General features: G+C 39.5%; 2 protein-coding genes across 11 annotated transcripts in view; both read right to left on the bottom strand.

Annotated features, from left to right (window-relative positions):
- LOC134218211 (myocyte-specific enhancer factor 2) overlaps positions 1-20,779 on the bottom strand; it is a 289,827-nt gene that overhangs the window by 160,388 nt on the left and 108,660 nt on the right. The gene's annotated exons all lie outside the window — the stretch shown is intronic.
- Positions 18,600-19,877, bottom strand: LOC134214133 (uncharacterized). The gene is made up of 2 exons (XM_062693557.1): positions 19,071-19,877; positions 18,600-19,012 (listed from the first exon to the last, which is right to left on the bottom strand). The coding sequence occupies exons 1-2, from the start codon at positions 19,804-19,806 to the stop codon at positions 18,657-18,659; spliced, it is 1,092 nt and encodes a 363-aa protein (XP_062549541.1). The 5' UTR covers positions 19,807-19,877; the 3' UTR covers positions 18,600-18,656.

Here is a 20,779-nt window from a genome sequence, read left to right as displayed (position 1 = left end):
TGGGGCAAACCAAAAAAATATGTTTACACGGCATTTGAAAGAGCAACTCATATTCTTTATTATGTCAAACAATTGAAGATGTGCTATTTTTTTATCTCATGTTTTATCAATTCTATACCAACATTTGAAAAGGGAGTAATAGCCAAAATTTATTTGTTCGAATTCTTCGTCTACATATATAGCTGTATATGTGGACAAAGAATCAGAAGGAATAAATTTTGGCTGTTACGCTATTTTCAAATGTTGGTCTACAATTTTCCATTGTCAAGATATATAAATTTATTTGAAAAAATATGACATTATATTTTTTCAAATAAATTGATATAACTTGACAACGGAAAATGATACAGACGATGTTCTTATAGAAAAACATGCGTCTCAAAAAGCCACAAAAGTCTTTTGTATATGTAAGTTGTTTGGAATAAGCTGTGCTACAATTTTATAGAACATTTTATAGCAATATTTCGCAAAATGTAAAAAATCAGCTTTTTCTCCGAATTTTTTTTTTTTTTATGACTATAACATGCTAGACCAGCGGTTCCCAACCTGGGGTACATGTACCCCTGAGGGTACCTTCGCTGGCCAAAGGGGGTACTTCAGACAAAAATGCGTAATGGTGGATGTATTACAATTCCAATAAACACTTATTGATCAAGTTTTGATAATTATGTAATTTTTTATACCACTTTGCATTGTACATGATATGCATGGCGATTGGTAAACGAAAACCTATTAGGGGGATCCCCCAGCGCCGGACACCTCCCAATACCAATACCTGATCATCAATGATTATATTTTGTATGAATGGTATACAAGTAAACAAGTGGTTTATGTGTCCGGTACTGTGGGATCTTCTCTTATTCCTGCCACTACAAACATAATTTAAGAGGCCTATTTTCGGTGTTGATTGTAGGTTTCTAATTTGAGAGGCATGACGACTTTTACCAAAAAGTTAAATAGCTTCGTTGCAAGCAGTGTTGGTTAAATCATATAAAAGTCTTAATCTGTACTGGAATTTCATTTTCAGTGAGAGATGTCACGCGATGTTTACATATCTGCCCCTTCCAATATCTATAGAAACGCGAAGGATGAATGGCATGCTACAAAAATCTCAAAAAATATTTGTCCCGTGACAGGGCATGAAAGTGTACAATATCTGCTTTATTTTTGTGTTTTTTACCACGTTCAACCCGGTGAATTAAAGGCATATGATCAATTTTAAAATAGAGCACAACATCTTTTCATGCCTTCCATGCGAAATTGATCAAAGAACCCACGATTCGCCTGAAATAGACAAAGGCGCTTTGCTCTCTGTCGTATGACGATCACGACTTATTCCAGTACTGGTCTTAATTATCGAGCCCTTTCGCGCGAACAAACAAACACGACTGAATTTTTAAAGCAAGTACGTATCGTTTCACTAATTTGCAAAAAAAAAACATTTCGCTTCAAAAAGCGTTTAAAATAAATTTGTTGGCAATTTATTGTTTACACACACATTCAATGCAACAAACGACAATTCACTTTTTTAACAAAAAAAATCAGAAGAAAACCTACGATGATTCAACTGTTTGGCCATGAATGTTGAGCTTGATGTGTTTCAACACATGGTTAATTTGAATCGTTCATGAGTTTTTAGATGTTGAGTGTTTACCCAAACTGATTGCAAGAGGCTTGGAAGCCTTATTCAAAGCAGCCCGTAAGCTTTTATTCGAGAACCTCCGAAGCCACCTGTCAAGTCAAGAGCCTCGGCCTTGGATGCCTTTATTCAAGATGCTCGGATCTTTCAAGTGATCCGGGAGCCTCCTTTCAAGTGGCTTGGAAGTCTCCTTCCAAGAGGCTCAAAAGTCTCTATCAAGAGGTTCGGAAGCCTTCTTTCAAGAGGATCGAAAGCCTTGTTCCAAAAGGCTCGGAAGTCTTCTTTCAAGAGGCTCGGAAGCCTCCTTTCAAGTGGCTCGGAAGCCTCCTTCCAAGAGGCTTGGAAGCCTCTTTTCAAGAAGCTCGGAAACCTCTTTTCAAGAAGCTTGGAAGTTTCCTTTTAAGAGGCTTGGGAGACTTCTTTCAAGAGGTTTTGAAGTCTTCTTCAAGAGGCATCGAAGCCTCCTTTCAAAAGTCTTGGAACTCTCCTTTCAAGAGGCTTTGAAGCCTCCTTTCATGAGGTTCGGAAATCTCCTTTCAAGAGACTTAGATGTATCCTTTCAAGAGACTTGGAAGTCTCCTTTCAAGAGGCTCGAAAGTCTCTATCAAAAGGTTCGGATGCCTTCTTTCAAGAGAATCTAAAGCCTGGTTCCAAAAGGCTCGGAAGCCTCCTTCCAAGAGGCTTGGAAGCCTCTTTTCAAGAAGCTCGGAAACCTCTTTTCAAGAAGCTTGGAAGTTTCCTTTTAAGAGGCTTGGGAGACTTCTTTCAAGAGGTTTTGAAGTCTTCTTCAAGAGGCATCGAAGCCTCCTTTCAAAAGTCTTGGAACTCTCCTTTCAAGAGGCTTGGAAGCCTCCTTTCATGAGGTTCGGAAATCTCCTTTCAAGAGACTCAGAAGTATCCTTTCAAGAGACTTGGAAGTCTCCTTTCAAGAGACTTGGAAGGCTGCTTTCAAGAGGCTTGGAAACCTCCTTCCAAGGAACTGCATCTTTTCAAGAGGCTCGGAAGCTTCTTTTCAAGTCTCCTTCAAGGCTTCTTTTCAGAAGCCTCTTTTCAAGAGGCTCGGAAATCTTTTTCAAGAAGCTTGGAAGCCTCCTATTAAGAGGCTTGGAAGAATTCATTCAACAGGCTTGAAAGTCTTCTTCAAGAGGCTTAGAAGCCTCCTTTCAAGAGGCTTGGAACACTCCTTTCAAGAGGAAAGATATCCTCATTTCAAGAGGCTCGGAAGCCTCATTTCATGTGGTTCGGAATTCTCCTTTCAAGAGACTCGGAAGCCTCCTTTCTAGAGTCTTAGATCAAGAGTCAGAAGTCTCCTTTTAAGAGACAAGAACAGTCTCCATTCAAGAGAAGCCTTCTTTTAAGAGGTTCAGAAGCCTTGTCCTCAGTTCTTGTAGAACGCTAAGAAGCCTCCTTCTAAGAGCCTTGGAATCCTACTTTCGAAAGACTCGGATGCCACCCTTCAAGAGACTCGGAAGTATCCTTTCAACAGCCTCCGAAGCCTATTTTCAAGAGGATCAGGAGCATCCTTTTAAGATCCTCGGAAGCTTCCAAAAGTCCTCAAAGTATGGATAAACCAAATTTGAATTGGGAAGCTTCACGGAACAGCGAAAATTTGGGTGGGGGGTACCTCAATGAATGTAAAAGCTCGAAGGGTACCTCTCCAGAAAAAGGTTGAGAACCGCTGTGCTAGACCAACATTTGGAAAAGGCGTAACAGCCAAAATGTATTCCTTCTGATTATTCGTCTACATATACAGCTATATATGTGGAATTAATGTTGGCTGTTACGTTCTTTCAAATGTTGGTCTAGCATGTATCCAGAACAAATTTGAGGAAAATTTTTCGTTTCTAAAAGTATCGTTTTGGCCGATTATACATCTTTTTTCGTAAATCTTGCAATCGGGTAATAATAATAAAACGAATAAAAGTGTTAAAGCCTTAGAGTGAAATCAGGAGTGATTCAGTTTCATTCCAAATTTTCGACCACTATGGTTTCCCCAGCAGTGTTCTATTCATGTTTTTCAAATTTTCAATTAAATGAAATCATCATGTTGGCGCCAAGAAAGGCGCCGTAATTGCAAAGTGGATTGATCCGTAGATAAAATTACGCATTCATACACCAAAACAATTGGAAAATATTTGAATCTCGTGATTCAATCGTGGTTCAAATCTGCAGAAAATAGAACGGAGCGTTATACCAGTTTTATTTTTTTGACATTTGACTGGTATAAAAAATGAATCTAGAACAGCTAATGGGAAAATGAATGTTTCAGATTCATATTCAAATTGACAGCCCCGAACGATTTGAATCACTGCTGATTTTACCCTTACATTTATTATCGTCTCGAGTTATATCAATTTATGTAGAAAAATATGACATTAGTGAAATTGATAAAACTTGAGATAAAAAAAATAACATATCTACAATCTGTTGACATAATGAGGAGTATGAGTAGCTCTTTCAAATGCCGTACAAACATATTTTTTTGGTTTGCCCCAATCGGAGATATCTACTCTAGAAAATAACGTTATTTTGACAGAAAAACGATTATAACTTTCGATCGGCAAGAGATATTGAGCATATTTATACATGCAATTTGCAATTTTTTAAGCTCTTAAATTCTCCTGAAGACGACTATCCAAAAGAAATCTAAAACAAAAAAGTAGAACAAAATACTTATTTCTCGCTTAACTTTTCAAAGGACCTAAGTAACATTTTTTTCATGAACTAATTTGAATAGCGCAATCAACAGAACAACATGAAAGCTATTAATTGCTATATTCAAATTAATTCATGGAAAAAATGTTACTTAGGTCCTTTTGAAAAGTTAAGCGAGATTTGTCACCCTAATCCAAGTAGGTAAAATTGCTTTGAATCAGCTAACTTATGAGCAGCTAATGGGAAAATGAATGTTTCAGAATCATATTCAAATTGACAGCCCGAACGATTTGAATCACTGCTGATTTTACCCTTACATTTATTATCGTCTCAATTTATGTAGAAAAATATGACATTAGTGAAATTGATAAAACTTGAGATAAAAAATAACATATCTACAATCTGTTGACATAATGAGGAGTATGAGTAGCTCTTTCAAATGCCGTACAAACATATTTTTTTTGGTTTGCCCCAATCGGAGATATCTACTCTAGAAAATAACGTTATTTTGACAGAAAAACGATTATAACTTTCGATCGGCAAGAGATATTGAGCATATTTATACATCAAAAGTTGCAATTTTTTAAGCTCTTAAATTCTCCTGAAGACGACTATCCAAAATAAATCCAAACCAAAAAAGTAGATCAAAAATACTTATTTCTCGCTTAACTTTTCAAAAGGACCTAAGTAACATTTTTTTCATGAACTAATTTGAATAGCGCAATCAACAGAACAACATGAAAGCTATTGATTGCTAATTAATTCATGGAAAAAATGTTACTTAGGTCCTTTTGAAAAGTTAAGCGAGATTTGTCACCCTAATCCAAGTAGGTAAAATTGCTTTGAATCAGCTAACTTATGAGCAACAGAAAAAAAACTGTTTAGCAAAATTTATTGAAATAAGCTGCGTTTCAACTTCTAGCACATTACATGTCAATATTCCATAAAATGAAATAAATTTTTTATTTTTGTGCATTATGGGCCACTCTTTTTTTATAGCATAACTAGCTGACCCGGTGAACTTTGTCTCGCCAAAAATTAATCAATTTTCTGATACAATTCATCTAGAAAACAAATCGGTTCTTCAAAATTACTTCCAATTTATTTTCAACTTTTCTACATATAAATGCTCAAAATTTAAAAATTAAATACAAATTGAACGAACAACCATTTCATGAGTTTTTAATATACAAAGCTTTCCAATTTCATCATAAAATTTTTCGTTGTGAAAAGAAGATGAAAACGAATATAAATTAGTGAAAATTGGGCTTTCTGTTCCTGAGTGATGCGCGAATTTTAAAATTCCGTGCAAGTTGTAAGTTTTATCCAAAAGATTTAGTTTTTGATTTTCAAAGCATTCTAATTTCATCATAACATTTTTCCTCGTAAAAAGAAAAAGAAAACGAATATAAATTAGTAAAAATTGGGTTGTCAGTTCCTGAGTGATGCGTGGTCGACAAATGCCAACTTTGTTTTACATATAGATAAAGAAGGCCTTACTATTCCAAACAACTTTGTAGAGCAACTTCTTTCAAAAAAAAATTCTGGCGTAAAATGCATCTTGCCGCGTAAATCGGCATCCAGGACAGGGTTCGCAGAAATCGCTCTCAATAGATAACGAACAACGATAAAAGAAAGGTAAGTATAGTTACGAGCCATAAGAAGCCATGATAACAAATTCATCAAACTTGTATACAAGTGCAAAAAAACAGAATCGGATAGGCAGCCCCCACAAAGAAGTGATCATTCTCGCTTTGTGTTTGCTCATTTTGTGTTGGGGACCGCACAGCTGTGTAGAATAAGTTGAAATGCGCATCATCAGAACCAGTGCTCCCCGCGTGGAGCTTTTTTAATGAAATTTATCATGAGGTCTAGCCTCCCGAATCAGATGTTTATCATGGTAGCTTGCAAAAAAAGTCTCTCGCAGTATGCTACATATAGTACACCCAAAAAACAAATATGACAATTATTGTATAAGATCTGGGCATATACAATTCTGTAAGCTTTTTATACAAATATTGTATTAAAATAATACAAATCTGTATTATTTCAATACAACAATTGTATTAAAATCTTCCGAAATTGTATATGCCCAATTATTATACAGTTTTTGTAAGGTTCTTATGCAGAACTGTATTAAAATCTGCCATCCGCTGGTTGGGTGATATGTATACAAAGATGATAAGTGAGAGATTTTTTCATTCGCTTTTGGATTCAATCCCTAATTTTGGATCATAGTGCGTTATATTCCCCGAGATCGAACGCAATTTTCAATTCCATAAAAGTCGATAATATGATTTTCCGTATTTCATCTAAATTCTTAATTGAGAAACTAACCCTTTGAAATGTTTATTCCTATTACTATTAGAAGAGTTCACCGAGTTCGCTCGAGTTTGGCATGATTTTTCTTAGTATATTAAAACACTTTGTTCCGCAAAACATATTGGATGGAAAAATCCTGCCATTAATTTCTGACCAAGCCTATGTACATGAGGAGGAAAACAGATAATCCCACACTGCATTGATGGTGCCGTTCTCAAACAGAAATCAATTCGCCGAGCTGAACCGTTTGTTGTATAACATTCGAACCCCCGGGCGTCTCATAAAAAGTTCGACTATTTCGTAAACATGTATCCTCTCGGTACACTTAGGTACCAGGCAGGCAAAATGCAATCGCAAAGTGATTCACTCATATACTACTCGGAAATCGTTTCCATTTCACCCAGCCTGCCAAAGTCGTATTTATTTAAACAAAATGATCAACAAAAGCACTTCAACAGCGCTCATCATTTCCATGAAAAGCTTCACAACAAACGCAGAAGCTCGGTGCCAACGGGCAGCGTCGAATTTGAAACACGAGCTTCCTAGCCGTGGGAGTTTTCCGATGAACTGCCATCCGATAATAATTACCTGCGCAGCGTTAATTGGATCCCGGTGCGGATTCCATCGAACCGAAATCATTCGACAAAATAATGCTCTCGCGCCCTGTTGGTCCTGTTGGTATGTACACCCCGGCATATCGTTTTTCATCGGAAAACAGATCTTGATATGATTTCACCGTTAAACCGCATGGCTGAATCTCTGTTATTCGAAAGCAAATGAGCTGCAGTATGTGGTATGTCGGCCATGGTTACACTTGCCAGAACGACCCGGAGCTAATCGCTGAGTTTTCCGCTAGCATAAGCGGCAAATTTCTTTCCAGAGGAATAATATTGTAATAATAACAATTGAGTGTAAATAAGGCTGATAAAAACACCGAGCTTGTAGGCTCAGATTTATTTATTGTTTAATTTTTATTATTGTGAATTCATAGAAAAAGATATCGAGCATATGCTTTATGTTTCCAAAGAATGAATAACGTCCATATTAATACCAGGCAAACGCGTGTTGTAAAAGGGACAACAACATTCTCTTAGCCCTATAGCGAACAAGCGTTTACTTCCAAAGAAGAAATTACAGCAAACATTACTTCATTCCGGGCACTTCCAAAGAAGGGATCACATCTACCATTGCCTTATTTATGGCAAACGCGTACTTTTAAAGAAGGGATCAAATCCACTATAACGATTTTCCAGGCAAGCACGCTGTTTTTGAAAAAGGAATCACATTCACCGTCATCGGCACCTGCGACGCTGCTCATGTAAAGGAATAAAAATTGTTATCAATGAACTGTCAAATTCCACTTTTGCAACGCGTTGCATTGCTTAACCCTTATACCGGACAAATGCATTTCTCTCAAAGAAGGAAACATATCCACCATTGTGGACACATAATTATTTAAAAAGAATCTTCATTCACTATTGTCCTATTGCGTGCGAACGCCATTTTCTTTCATACAAGGATGACATAAGCCATTGCCTTATTCCAGACAAATGCGTAATCTGAAAGAAGGAATCACATCCACCATTACCTAATTCCGGGGAAACGCGTGTAAAGAAGAGATCACATCCACTGAAAATAACGATCGCCTAAATTTCGAAACTTTGGCTTTCTCAGTCCTAAATAGTTATAAAGACGAGTTTTGTTTTCGACGTTTGTTTCGGCCTTTCATATAGGTGATAGACATTTTCATCCTTAAAAAAAGGCCAAGACAAAAGGCCGAAACGTCGGGTAATACAAAATTTATCGTTTTGACTATAAGACTGTGAAGGCCAAAAATATCAAATCTTCCAGTCAAATTCTTTAGTTAAATTTGAAATTCCCGTGTGATATTCTTCAAAATGTCCATGAGAGATTCTTTCAACTCTTTCAATTTCCAATTTTCATATTTTTACGGGAAATTGTTCAGAATTTCTCCGGAAATTAAAAAAAATCGTAAATTTCCCATAAAATTTGTCGGAGCTTCCGCAGGAAAATATTCAAAACATGGATTTGAACAAAAAATCTTTAAATTTTAATGAAAAATTATTCAGAATTTTGTTAAGAAAATTCTTCGGAAATTTCACAGGAAATTTTTCGGAATTTCGATAGGAAATTCTTTGAAATTTGTAGAGGCATTTTTTTCTCTATGGGATGTTATTCGGAATTTCCACGAAAAATTTTCTGCTGTTCCTACAAAAACTCTTCGAAAATTCCACGGGAAATTATTCAAAAAAGGGATGGGTCGTATGGCCGAAAGTCACTCGGTGAAAATCCACTTGGCCGAATAAGACATTAAACCGAAAGCCATGTAGCCGAATTCCACTTGTCCGAAACGATTATTGGGTCGCAAACAGTTTAGTGGAAAATGTCATTTAGCCGAAAGCGACATACGTTTGACCGAAAGGTTCATTTAGCAGAAAAGGACCGAAAATGTCATTTATCCGCACGGGTCATACTGCCGAAAATGCCATTCGCTGAACGGATAGTATGGTCAATAATTGTCGACCGGGTCGGCCAAATGGTACTTTCTCCTAAACGACCATTTAAGCTGAATGACCTATTCGGTCGTTCGACATTTTCGATCGTATGTTCATTTCAGGCAAATGGACGGTTTTGTCAAATGATCATTTCATCCAAACGGCATTTTCGGCCAAATGACTTGTCCAGCCAGATGGATTGCGGCCTAATAATTAATTCGGCCAAATGACATATTCGACCGAACTACCTTCGGCGGAAAACCCTGTGTTCGAATGCCACTTGGCCTAATGACACGTTAGACCGAAAGTTATCTAGCCGACTTCTATTTGGTGGAAACGGTTATTAGGTCGAAAATGGTTTGGCAGAAAATGTCATTTTGCTGAAAGCGATATACGGCCGAGCTGGTGATTTAGTCGAAAAAATCATTTGCTCTAATGCTAACAGATCCTTTGACCAAAAATGTCCTATCGCTCAAATGACCAAATCGGTTAAATACAACTATTGACGGTATTATATCATGCTGAGGGTGGCTGGGTTCGATTCCCGGTGCCGGTCTAGGCAATTTTCGGATTGGAAATTGCCTCGACTTCCCTGGGCATAAAAGTATCATCGTTTTTGCCTCATGATGTACGAATGCTAAAATGGTAATCTGGCTTAGAAACCTCGCAGTTAATAACCGTGGATGTGCTTAATGAACACCAAGCTGCGAGGCGGCTCTGTCCCAGTGTGGTGATGTAATGCCAATAATAAGAATAAGATAAGACGGTATGTCCATTTCAGGCTGAAATTTTCAGCCAAACAGCCTTTTCGGCCAAATGACCTATTCCTGCTCCGGCGAACGACATTGCCGGTCGTATATTTCGGCCAAATGGTTTTGGACCAGATAAGTTACGGTCTAGTTATTTGCTCGGCAAAACAAACCAAACGGCCTTCCCTGTTTGAAATTTTTTATTTCAACAAGAAATTCGTCGGAAATTTCACAGGAAATTCTTCAGATTTTCCACAAGAAGTTGTTCGAAATTCGCAAGAATGATTTTTTTTTTAATTTGCATTCTTTGAAATTTCCGGAAGTGCATCTAAATACTTTAGAAAAAATCTTCCTAAATTTCACAGAAATTTACTCGGGATTTCAACTGGATTATGAAAATTCTTTGCATTTCGACGAGAAATTCTTCGGAATTTCCTCTGAAAGTTCTTCTCAGATTTTACGGAAAGCTTTCCGAAATTTCAACGGAAAATTGAATTAAATTTTCAAGGAAATCATTGGAATTTTGACTGGAAATATTTTGGAAATATCATAATCTTTTGTAACCCAAAATAAGCAACAGATAGCCTGATAAGCGTCTAAGAAAATCAAAGTTACTTCGTAAAATCTTGAACATTTAGCCGCTACGAGATGGAGCGAGATAGTGAATACTCTGTTAAAAGAGTGTTATGGGGCCGACCACAAAGTACGTCACGCTCCTAGGGGGGAGGGGGGGTTCCGAGCAGCGTGACGACTCATACAAAAATTTTAGAGGTTTAATACAAAAAGTGTGACGAAGGGGGGAGGGGGGGTCCAAAGTCACCCATTTTTGCGTGACGTACTTTATGGATCTTCCCTTATTTGTATTGAGCATGAGCATGAGCATGATTGACCGCCCACGGTTGCTACTCCGTTATTGCCAGGTCAGCTGTAATTACACAGAGAACCAACAGATGAAGTTTGGGACTAACATCATCTTCAATGTGTAAGAACTGGTGACCCAAATATAAGCAATACCAGCGCCGGCCGTGTCCGAATGCAGGTCAATTAGGGAATAGGTAGGAAATTGTTGACGTGATACTCGCTTTGATAGAAGCCGACGAGTCATCTGCACTTCCACGAGAAATCACTGGGATGTTGGATATATGGGGGGTGTGGCAGGGTTCGTTTTGGCAAACGGTATGCCGTGTATAGCGTGTAGTTTGATCGATGAAAACAAAACTTATATTTTTTATTAAAGGCCGCACAAAGCAGAACAAAATTTCGGTGATCGGCTGATCGTTCTGCTTTCCGCACAAAGCAGAACAAAACTTTGATGACCGGCCGATCGTTCTGCTTACTGAAGAAAACATGTCTGGACGCGATTTACACTTTTACTTTCTAATTAATTTACTCACACGCACGAAGCAGAACAAAATTTCGGTTACCGGCCGATCGTTCTGCTTACCGCACAAAGCAGAACAAAATTTCGATGACCGGCCGATCATTCTGCTTACTGAAAAAACACGTCTGGACGCGATCTCCGATCGTTCTACGTCCAATACAAAACACGAACAAATCTGTACTGAACGGATTGTTTCACTATCCAATTTACATCACTATGGGTCTCCGATCTCACCTAAACCAATAATAACAAAAAATCAAAGTTTGGGTCGTTTAATAATGACGCCACATGTTTTATGGGGAGAGGGGGGCTACTATTTTGTGACAGTACATATTCTAGGCATACAAGAAAGCATTAGGGGGGTTAGAAATCTCAAAAAGTAGCGGACGGCATATTTGAATCGCCCCTAACGTGCGGACTTAACAAAAATCATTAATTAAAGACAAATGTCAGCTAGGTATTCGTAAGCCCTGAAATTAGATAGAAACATGGGAAGACGAATTATTATCGTTGCTACATGGTGACACATTTAGTTCTCCTTGATTTGATTTATTCTTTGCTAACGAAACTAAATAGAGTTCAATCAGCAAAAATATCTAGTTATACACAATATATTCATTCAAAGCAAATGATTTGTAAGTAGTAAAAATAATAAAAATATAAGTTCAATTAAAATCTTATTTTTTTAGTTTTATTTAATGATCAATCGAAACTAGTAAAATAATTTGGAAAAAACTCACGGGGTTCCGTTGGCTATGATTTCCCGTGCATTTTTGTATCTTCTGTAATCGCAAACAGCAAATTTATCCGTCTTTCATGATGTCTACACACGGATTGTCAAAAATTTGGAAAGCACAAGTTCTGCACACAACGCACAACAAATCTATCTATCTGAAGACTTAATTAACACATTTTAGGTTTAATATTTTACAAGCTTTTTCCAGGACATTTTAGAGAAAAGAAAAATGAAAATTGAAAAAATGACACAAGGAAAAAAAGGACTTCTGATTTCAGCCATGGCACACTCCAATCTCCTCTCTTCCCTTATTTGTATTGTGGAAAAACTTGGGGATTACAAAAGTCATAATTTTATGCAAGACACAATATGTTATGCCAAAGGTTTTATGAAAAATTACATTATGTCATATGGTCCGCTTCCTTAGAAGTTAATACCAAAGACAAACAGACATAATACTGATGAAATTTCCATCGACCATGTGCTTAACGGTCGTTTCAAATTCAACTGTTCACGAATTTTACATTCAAAGGCACGCGCATCGTATATCTTTGTATCTTAGGGCGATCTGTTGACGTTGTTGTACTAAGGTTCATTTCGTGCAATGTACACGTAAGGTGGTGGTAAAGTTACTGAACGATAGATTTTCGAGAAAATTACTCAAGCTTTAACGTCTGTTTGTCTGTGTTAATATTTTTACCAATAGTAATTATTTTCAAATTGAGTTATTTTTATTTTTTTGTGTCTATTAGAGAGGCTAAATGCAATTCATTAGTCGCTTACCATAGCTTCCCATAGATTATCTAATCAATTATTCCTCGGTCTCTTACTGCAATGAGTGTCGAACTAATTTTCCTCTTCTAATACTAAATTAACTATATGAGGACGTGACCGGCATCATTATTGGTCTTGAATTCAAGAAATCAAAAGCACGTACAGTGAGAATATCTCTCTAATCATTTATGCAAAATGTCCGTTAAGCCAAAAGGTCCTCAATTTCCACTATGTTAAAAATTGGGCTTAATGCCAAATGACCTTATGCCATAGGGAAGATCACTCCCTTCCTCATATGTAATATTTTTTGTATGGATTTTTGGATGTTCCCAAATGGCTATATTGTTGAAAAATTAATGACAATACATATAATTGTATCCCGGCCCGAGGTAAACAACCCTTGCGGGAAGTAAGAGGTGTTTTAGGAGATGTGGTTTGTAAGCAGGCCATCTATGTTCGTTATTGCGTGTATGAATATTTAAATTTTCAATTATGTTATGTCCGTTTTTTCGACCTCAGTTTTCTTTTCTTTTCTTTGTCTTGTTGTTCGATGTACAATGAAGCCCTGGCCATCCGGATGATGATGCCTTAATGAACCATAACTCGAGCCGTGCTACACTATGTTACGCTACACCATTCTGATGTCAAATACCCGGAAGAGCAGCTAAAATATCACAAACCTTAATCCCAACCACGTCCGTCCTGAAATTTCGTAATTTAACCTTCAATAGATATGAGTATCTTGGTCTATGTCCCTTTCTCCTTACTAACTGCTGATAATGATATACACCCTTATTCTTGTTTACGTACGAGTGCGCTTTCGAACGAAAGCTGATGTGCATTCTCGTTTACGCCAGCAAAATCAAATGGGGCAGGGATTCGAACGAACTGCATTCGTTCGAAAGTTTCGTTCGTCCGTAAACAAGAATAGGGGTGATAGATTGTAAATCTCGAGCTCGAGAGTCTCGGCTCCGTTAAGTGTGAGCCTGTGAGCCTGAGCCTGTCAAATAAACGCGACAGATAAAAAAATTGCATCCCGACTGCAATTTTTTATATTCAATAATATAGTCCCAGTATTCTAGAGATCTAGATCTAGTCATATTTACACAGGAAAATATAAAACAGCTATCAATGCAAAGAAGCCTTAGATAGATAGAGGCCATTAAACACTGTATTTTGGTTATATAAAATATAGGTATATAGGAAGCACTATATAAGTTCTAACACGGTGTTTGTCCGAAAAAGCTTATTTTCAAAAAATCACACACTCACACTCAAAATCAAAACACTCACTACACGAAAGTATAGGTTTTCCTCTTTCACGGGGGTCATTTTTCCAAACATTTTTGGGGGGGGGGTTATCGGCTATCATTTGAGATTTCAATGGAGATTGCACCAAAAATAGTGAAAAAAATAAAAATTGGTCTAGATCAGCGGTTCTCAACCTGGGGTACATGTACCCCTGGGGGTACCTTCGCTGGCCCTAGGGGGTACCTCGGACAAAAATGCGTAATGGCGGACATATTACAATTTCAATCAAAATTCATTGATAAAGTTTTGATAATTGTGTATTTTCTATTTCAAAAATTTATATTGTACATAATATGTAATGCGATCAATAAATCCCAATTTAATCCTGCCTGCCTACAATCAGCACAATGTATGAAGGGCTGCGGAACAAAAGATCAAACGAACAAAACGTCGAATGAACAAAATGATTTTTTTTTTCACTAAAACTCGGATGCTTCGTTGCAACAGGATTAGAAGAACCTTCTACACCTCTCGGAAGCCTTCTTCCAAGCAGCTCGAAAGTCTCCTTTCAAGAGGCTCGGAAGCCTTCTTTCAAGAGACTCGGAAGCCTTCTTTCAAGAGACTCGGAAGCCTCCTTTCAAGAGACTCGGAAGCCTCCTTTCAAGAGGTTCGAAAGCCTCTCAAGAGGCTCAGAAGCCTCCTCTCAAGAGGCTCGGAAGCCTCCTCTCTAGGAGGCTCGGAAGCCTCCTCTCTAGGAGGCTCGGAAGCCTCCTCTCTAAGAGGCTCGGAAGCCTCCTCTCAAGAGGCTCGGAAGCCTCCTCTCAAGAGGCACGGGAGCCTCCTCTCAAGAGGCTCGGAAGCCTCCTCTCAAGAGGCTCGGAAGCCTCCTCTCAAGAGGCTCGGAAGCCTCCTCTCAAGAGGCTCGGAAGCCTCCTCTCAAGAGGCTCGGAAGCCTCCTTTGAAGAGGCTCGGAAGCCTCCTTTCAAGAGGTCCTTTCAAGAGGCTCGGAAGCCTCCTTTCAAGAGGCTCGGACGCCTCTTTTCAAGAGGCTCGGACGCCTCCTTTCAAGAGGCTCGGACGCCTCCTTTCAAGAGGCTCGGACGCCTCCTTTCAAGAGGCTCGGAAGCCTCCTTTCAAGAGGCTCGGAAGCCTCCTTTCAAGAAGCTCGGAAACCTCCTTTCAAGAGGCTCGGAAGCCTCCTTTCAAGAGGCTCGGAAGCCTCCTTCCAAGAGGCTCGGAAGCCTCCTTTCAAGAGGCTCGAAAGCTTCCTTTCAAGAGGTTTGGAAGACTCCTTTCAAGAGGTTTGGAAGACTCCTTTCAAGAGGCTCGGAAGCCTCCTCTTAAGTGGCTCGGAAGCATCCTTTCAAAAGGCTTGGAAGCCTCCTTTCAAGAGGCTCGGAAGACTCTTTTCAAAAGACTCGGAAGTATCCTTTCAAGAAGCTCGGAAGCCTCCTTTCAAGAGGCTTGGAAGCCTCCTTTCAAGAGGCTTGGAAGCTTCCTTTCAAGAGGTTTGGAAGACTTTTTTCAAGAGGTTTGGAAGACTCCTTTCAAGAGGCTCGGAAGCCTCCTCTTAAGTGGCTCGGAAGCATCCTTTCAAAAGGCTTGGAAGCCTCCTTTCAAGAGGCTCGGAAGCCTCCTTTCAAGAGGCTCGGAAGCCTCCTCTCAAGAGGCTCGGAAGCCTCCTCTCAAGAGGCTCGGAAGCCTTCTCTCAAGAGGCTCGGAAGCCTTCTCTCAAGAGGCTCGGAAGCCTTCTCTCAAGAGGCTCGGAAGCCTCCTCTCAAGAGGCTCGGAAGCCTCCTCTCAAGAGGCTCGGAAGCACCCTCTCAAGAGGCTCGGAAGCCTCCTCTCAAGAGGCTCGGAAGCCTCCTGTCAAGAGGCTCGGAAGCCTCCTCTCAAGAGGATTGGAAGCCTCCTCTCAAGAGGCTAGGAAGCCTCCTCTCAAGAGGCTCGGAAGCCTCCTCTCAAGAGGCTCGGAAGCCTCTTCTCAAGAGGCTCGGAAGCCTCCTCTCAAGAGCCTCGGAAGCCTCTTCTCAAGAGGCTCGGAAGCCACCTCTCAAGAGGCTCGGAAGCCTCCTCTCAAGAGGCTCGGAAGCCTCCTCTCAAGAGGCTCGGAAGCCTCCTCTCAAGAGGCTAGGAAGCCTCCTCTCAAGAGGCTCGGAAGCCTCCTTTCAAGAGGCCTCAAGCCTCCTCTCAAGAGGCTCGAAAGCCTCCTCTCAAGAGGCTCGGAAGCCTCCTCTCAAGAGGCTCGGAAGCCTCCTCTCAAGAGGCTCGGAAGCCTCCTCTCAAGAGGCTCGGAAGCCTCCTCTCAAGAGGCTCGGAAGCCTGCTCTCAAGAGGCTCGGAAGCCTCCTCTCAAGAGGCTCGGAAGCCTTCTTTCAAGAGCCTTTCTAGAGGCTCGAATGCTTCTTTTCAAGAGGCTCAAAAACCTCCTTTCAAGAGGCCCCGAAGCCTCCTATCAAGGATCATATCAAGAGGCTCGGAAGCCTCCTTCCAAGAGGATCGGAAGCCTTCTTTCAAGAGGCTCGGAAGCCTCCTTTCAAGAAGCTCCAAAGCCATCTTTTCTAGAAACTCAAAAACCTTCTTTTCTAGAAACTCAAAAACCTTCTTTCAAGATGCTCGGAAGCCTTCTTTCAAGAGGCTCGGAAGCCTTCTTTCAAGAGGCTCAAAAGCCTCCTTTCAAGAGGCTCTGAAGCCTTTTTCCAAGAGGATCGGAAGGCTCCTTTCGAGAGGCTCGGAAGTTTTTTTTTCAAGAGGTTCGGAAGCCTCCTTTCAAGTGGTTAGGTTGCCTTCTTTCAAGAGGCTCGTAAGCCTGCTTTCAAGAGGCTTGGAAGTCTACTTTCAAGTGGCTCGGAAGCCCTTTTTCAAGAGGCTCGGCAGCCTCCTTTCAAGAGGCTCGGAAGCCCCGCTTCAAGAAGCTCAGAATTCTTCTTTCAATAGGCTTGGAAGCGTTCTTTCAAGATGCAACGGAAGCTTCCTTTTAAGTGGCTCGAAAACCGCCTTCAAGAGGCTCGGAAGCCTCTCTACAAGAGGCTCAGAAGTCTCTAATAAAGAGGCGTGGAAGCCTTCTCTAAAGGGACTAAAAAGCTTAAAGGAGCTCCCCTTCAAAGGGCTCGGAATTATGTTTTCAAGAGGATTGGAAGCCTTCTTTCGAGAGGGGGTACCTCAAATCATGCAAAAGTTCGAAGGGGTACCTCTCAAGAAAAAGGTTGAGAACCGCTGTTCTAGATCGCTCGATAGAACATTTTAGTTTACCCACTATATGAAAGAGGAGAGCATATACTTTCACGTGGTGGGTGTTTCAGAGATACTGATTTTTGAAAAATAATGTTTCCCCATAGATACACCGTGCTAGGGAAGACCGGTAATCCATTTCGAATGCATAACAGATAAGATCGACAAAAACTGATAAGCTCGCAATTGCGGGGTGATTTTTCTCATTGTTGACTCAATGTTAGATAACAGCATCAACATATGAATTTTGTGTTGATGAACTGCTAATCTTTATAAACATTTGTTCGACCGAAAACGCAATAAAATCAGGAGTAGCTAGATAAAATCAGAATTCCATTTTACCATGATACAATAAATATATCATCTGTGTTCTTTTAACAATATATATGGCGCCTTCAGAAATTTTGAAATCACCCCAGAGTTTTATGATTTTAATCCAAAGTAGTATTCCTAGGATTCCTTTAGATTAGTTAATTAATATCTGCGAACTTATTACTTTGCTAAAAGTGTTTTTGTTGAAGCTGATGCTCTCACGTCTCCGATGTAAACATTTCCTCGAAAGAAAAACATTAAGAATTTCTAGCATAGATGATACCATTACAACACCCACGTGAAAAATCAGCCAGAGCCGACGTCGTTGATGGATTTCCACAATGTACCACCCCTGGGGAGAATGTCCTTCTTTTCTCTTAACTTTTAACAAAAACCACATCGTCTTTTGTTGGCTTTTATGAACTCGTCCTGCACACATCTCGCTTCTATTCAATACTCATAAAGCTACTACCAAACAAAGAAGCCACAATTTCTATCAACCGCCAGTATTGGAAAAAAAATATGATGAAGATTGACCTTTCAAGCAATAAATGTCAATCCAAAAGATTTAAACAATAAATAAAAATTAGTTGGTTGAGGTGCCAAGTTTGAGCTAACAAAATTGTCGATTACAGTGAACTTTCCCTCAATCAATATTGAGCGGACCATCGATTAAGCGGAATATCGACAAATAAAAAATCAGGTAAATCAGGTTTTCGCAGTCAAAGATTTTTTATTTGATCTACGCAAACGCAAAAAAAAAATAAAGGGCATGTTATCTTACTCGTATCCTATCAGGTTTGACAGGTTGAATTAAACCGTCTGAGACGAGTTAAGTATTCTCCATTTAATTCAACCAATTATTTCGATATCTTTGCAGATACGTATTTCGACCACAACTGTTTGGTCGTCTTCAATGTCTCGTACTTGACTCGACTTGAGTCAAGTACTTTCTCTGCAGCTATAAAGAGACAAAGCAGTCCGTGCAGTGCCCTATTGAAGAAGAAGAAGAAGAAGAAAATGACTGAAAGAATGACTGGAATCCACCCATCATTATTATATTAAGTATTTAAATCTATCATACAAATCATTTAAATCTGATTCAGCATATCAAGAGTTGCGCGAATGTCCGAATACAGCTGGAACTGTGCCTCATTCATTTGATCGGTATCGGCCAAGCTACTGGCGCTATGCTTCACCTGAGCGAAACCTTCCGTTTCATCACCAAAGCCCAGCAAATGCATATCGGACGTGTTAAAATTCTTCAAATCGTTCCTCATGGCCTCCTGGTTATTCTGGTAGTCAAATGTCTCCAGCGTATTTGTCGTCGGTTCCGGCGACGAAGTCAAGTCTACTTCAGTTGTGGTTTCCTCGCTGACTTCGTTGGTGGCCATCTCTGGCGAATTTTCTTTGGGTTGGTCCACCAAAGTTTCCGAATCCATCGGACCTGTTTTGAAATTGACTATTAATTTATTAAACACACCACCGAACAAAAAAAATCTTACCAGGCGAGTCTTCATATACCGGAAAGTAATCTCCGAAAAACCGCTTCAAATCTTCTGAGTTGACCCGTCCGTAGTTTCCAGCGATGATACGCTGCTTGTTGTACAGTGGAATGTCAGCAACAGCTTCGTCGCAATACTTATCCGGTACCTCAATGATCGGCACTTCTGCATCAGTACCATCCGTCTTCGCCAGATTATTGTACGCTTCACGAACTGATTTCACCAAAGATTCAATTTCCGTCAGTAAACAGGATTTTTCTAGCGCAATGCTTGCGAACACTTGAGACTTTATGATTTCAGAATCAGACCTATCTGTATCAGATTGTTTCAAAATGCTCGTCCGTTGGATGGAGCAGTTACTTCTTCGCCCGTCCTGCACCTCCCGTTGTTGTGGACTACGCAGCAGCTGTTCGAATTTGGCGCGGTTCTCTCCCGTAAAGGACGGATGTTTGTACCGCAAAATTCCTGTCTTCTCACCCATGCACCGATCCAGCTCGAACCCATTGAATTCCATTAGCCAGTGGAAGGTTTCCAGCTTGTTGAAAGCAAAAATTGACCCACACGAGGCCAGATAGTGTTGCAAAGCCTCAGGATTGACCATGATGGCCAGCTTCGTCGTGTCCCAAAACAGAGAACGATTCCCGCCCGCGTTGACCAGAATCCAGATTTTCAACGGAAACCGAAGGCTTTGATATTTCTTGCACGATTTGGTCACAGTTCTTAGGTTGTACTCCATTGCGAAACTATTCAAGTGAAACACGTTGCACTACCGCTTCAGAAAAAGGATACACCCAGAATGATTTTTGCTCTGGATTCTTGAAACGCAGGAAGCGTGATTGCATTTCCATGGAAACCATGGAAGGGGTGACCGACGCCTACTATATGACTATGGCACGTGCGTACAATCTGAGATTGGGTTGCTGTGATTCATATTTACAAGTGGTGAATTTTCATGTTTTGGATATTTATTTGGTATTATTAGTTTTAACAACTTTATCTAAAAGCGGAAACCATTTATGAAAACTATGTTCTAAAGAGTGTTCAAATCGATTTTTCAAAGTGAAAAATACAAACAATTTTCGAGATAATTTATCATACATGGTCACAAGCGCAATTCGTTACTGTTGCGTACATAAAGCTCACCGATGTATTATTCAAAATAGTAACAATCGACATTCAGAAAGAGGTTTTGGCTGAGATATTTATTTGAGCAATAAGTCCCCATGAAATGTTTGAATCGGACCATATTTTGCGATCTGAATTTCTTCAAAAAATTTTAAGAAAAATTGATGTTTTTCTCTTGGAGATAGACAAATAAGTTAACTCACATACATTTAACCATAAAATAAATTAACCAAGATTATAAGCCGTATGTTCATCCAAACCAAAAAATGTCAAGACAACACATGCTGCATACAAAACTGATAGTACACCAAGTTTTTGCAAACATAACATTTTTCCCGAGCTGGGTACCTCCGCGTCTAAGCAGTTATACTTTTAGTAGCTAGTAGGCTTACTACAACTGAGTTATGAGCTTTGGGCAAACTATCATCGTCTTACAAGAGTTAGTTTCAGAAAAAAATAATGATTCAATTGAATTTACTGATTATTTGAGTGTGGGCGGAAATTTATTGATTTTGAACATAGAGTGCTTGTTTATTGAAAAATTAAAGGGAATTAAGGAACTTACTTGATGTTCTTGCTGACGA

The sequence above is a fragment of the Armigeres subalbatus genome, chromosome 2 (genome assembly GCF_024139115.2).
Source record: "Armigeres subalbatus isolate Guangzhou_Male chromosome 2, GZ_Asu_2, whole genome shotgun sequence".
NCBI classification, from domain to species: domain Eukaryota; kingdom Metazoa; phylum Arthropoda; class Insecta; order Diptera; family Culicidae; genus Armigeres; species Armigeres subalbatus.
Note: the sequence above shows the minus strand (reverse complement) of the source record. Positions and strands in the feature narration are given on the sequence as shown.

Coding starts and splice junctions, on each gene's coding strand:
- LOC134214133 (XM_062693557.1), bottom strand. CDS start 19,806: ATGGAGTACAACCTAAGAACTGTGACCAAATCGTGCAAGAAATATCAA. Junction 19,013..19,070: donor GGTATATGAAGACTCGCCTG/GTAAGATTTTTT, acceptor ATTTCAAAACAG/GTCCGATGGATTCGGAAACT.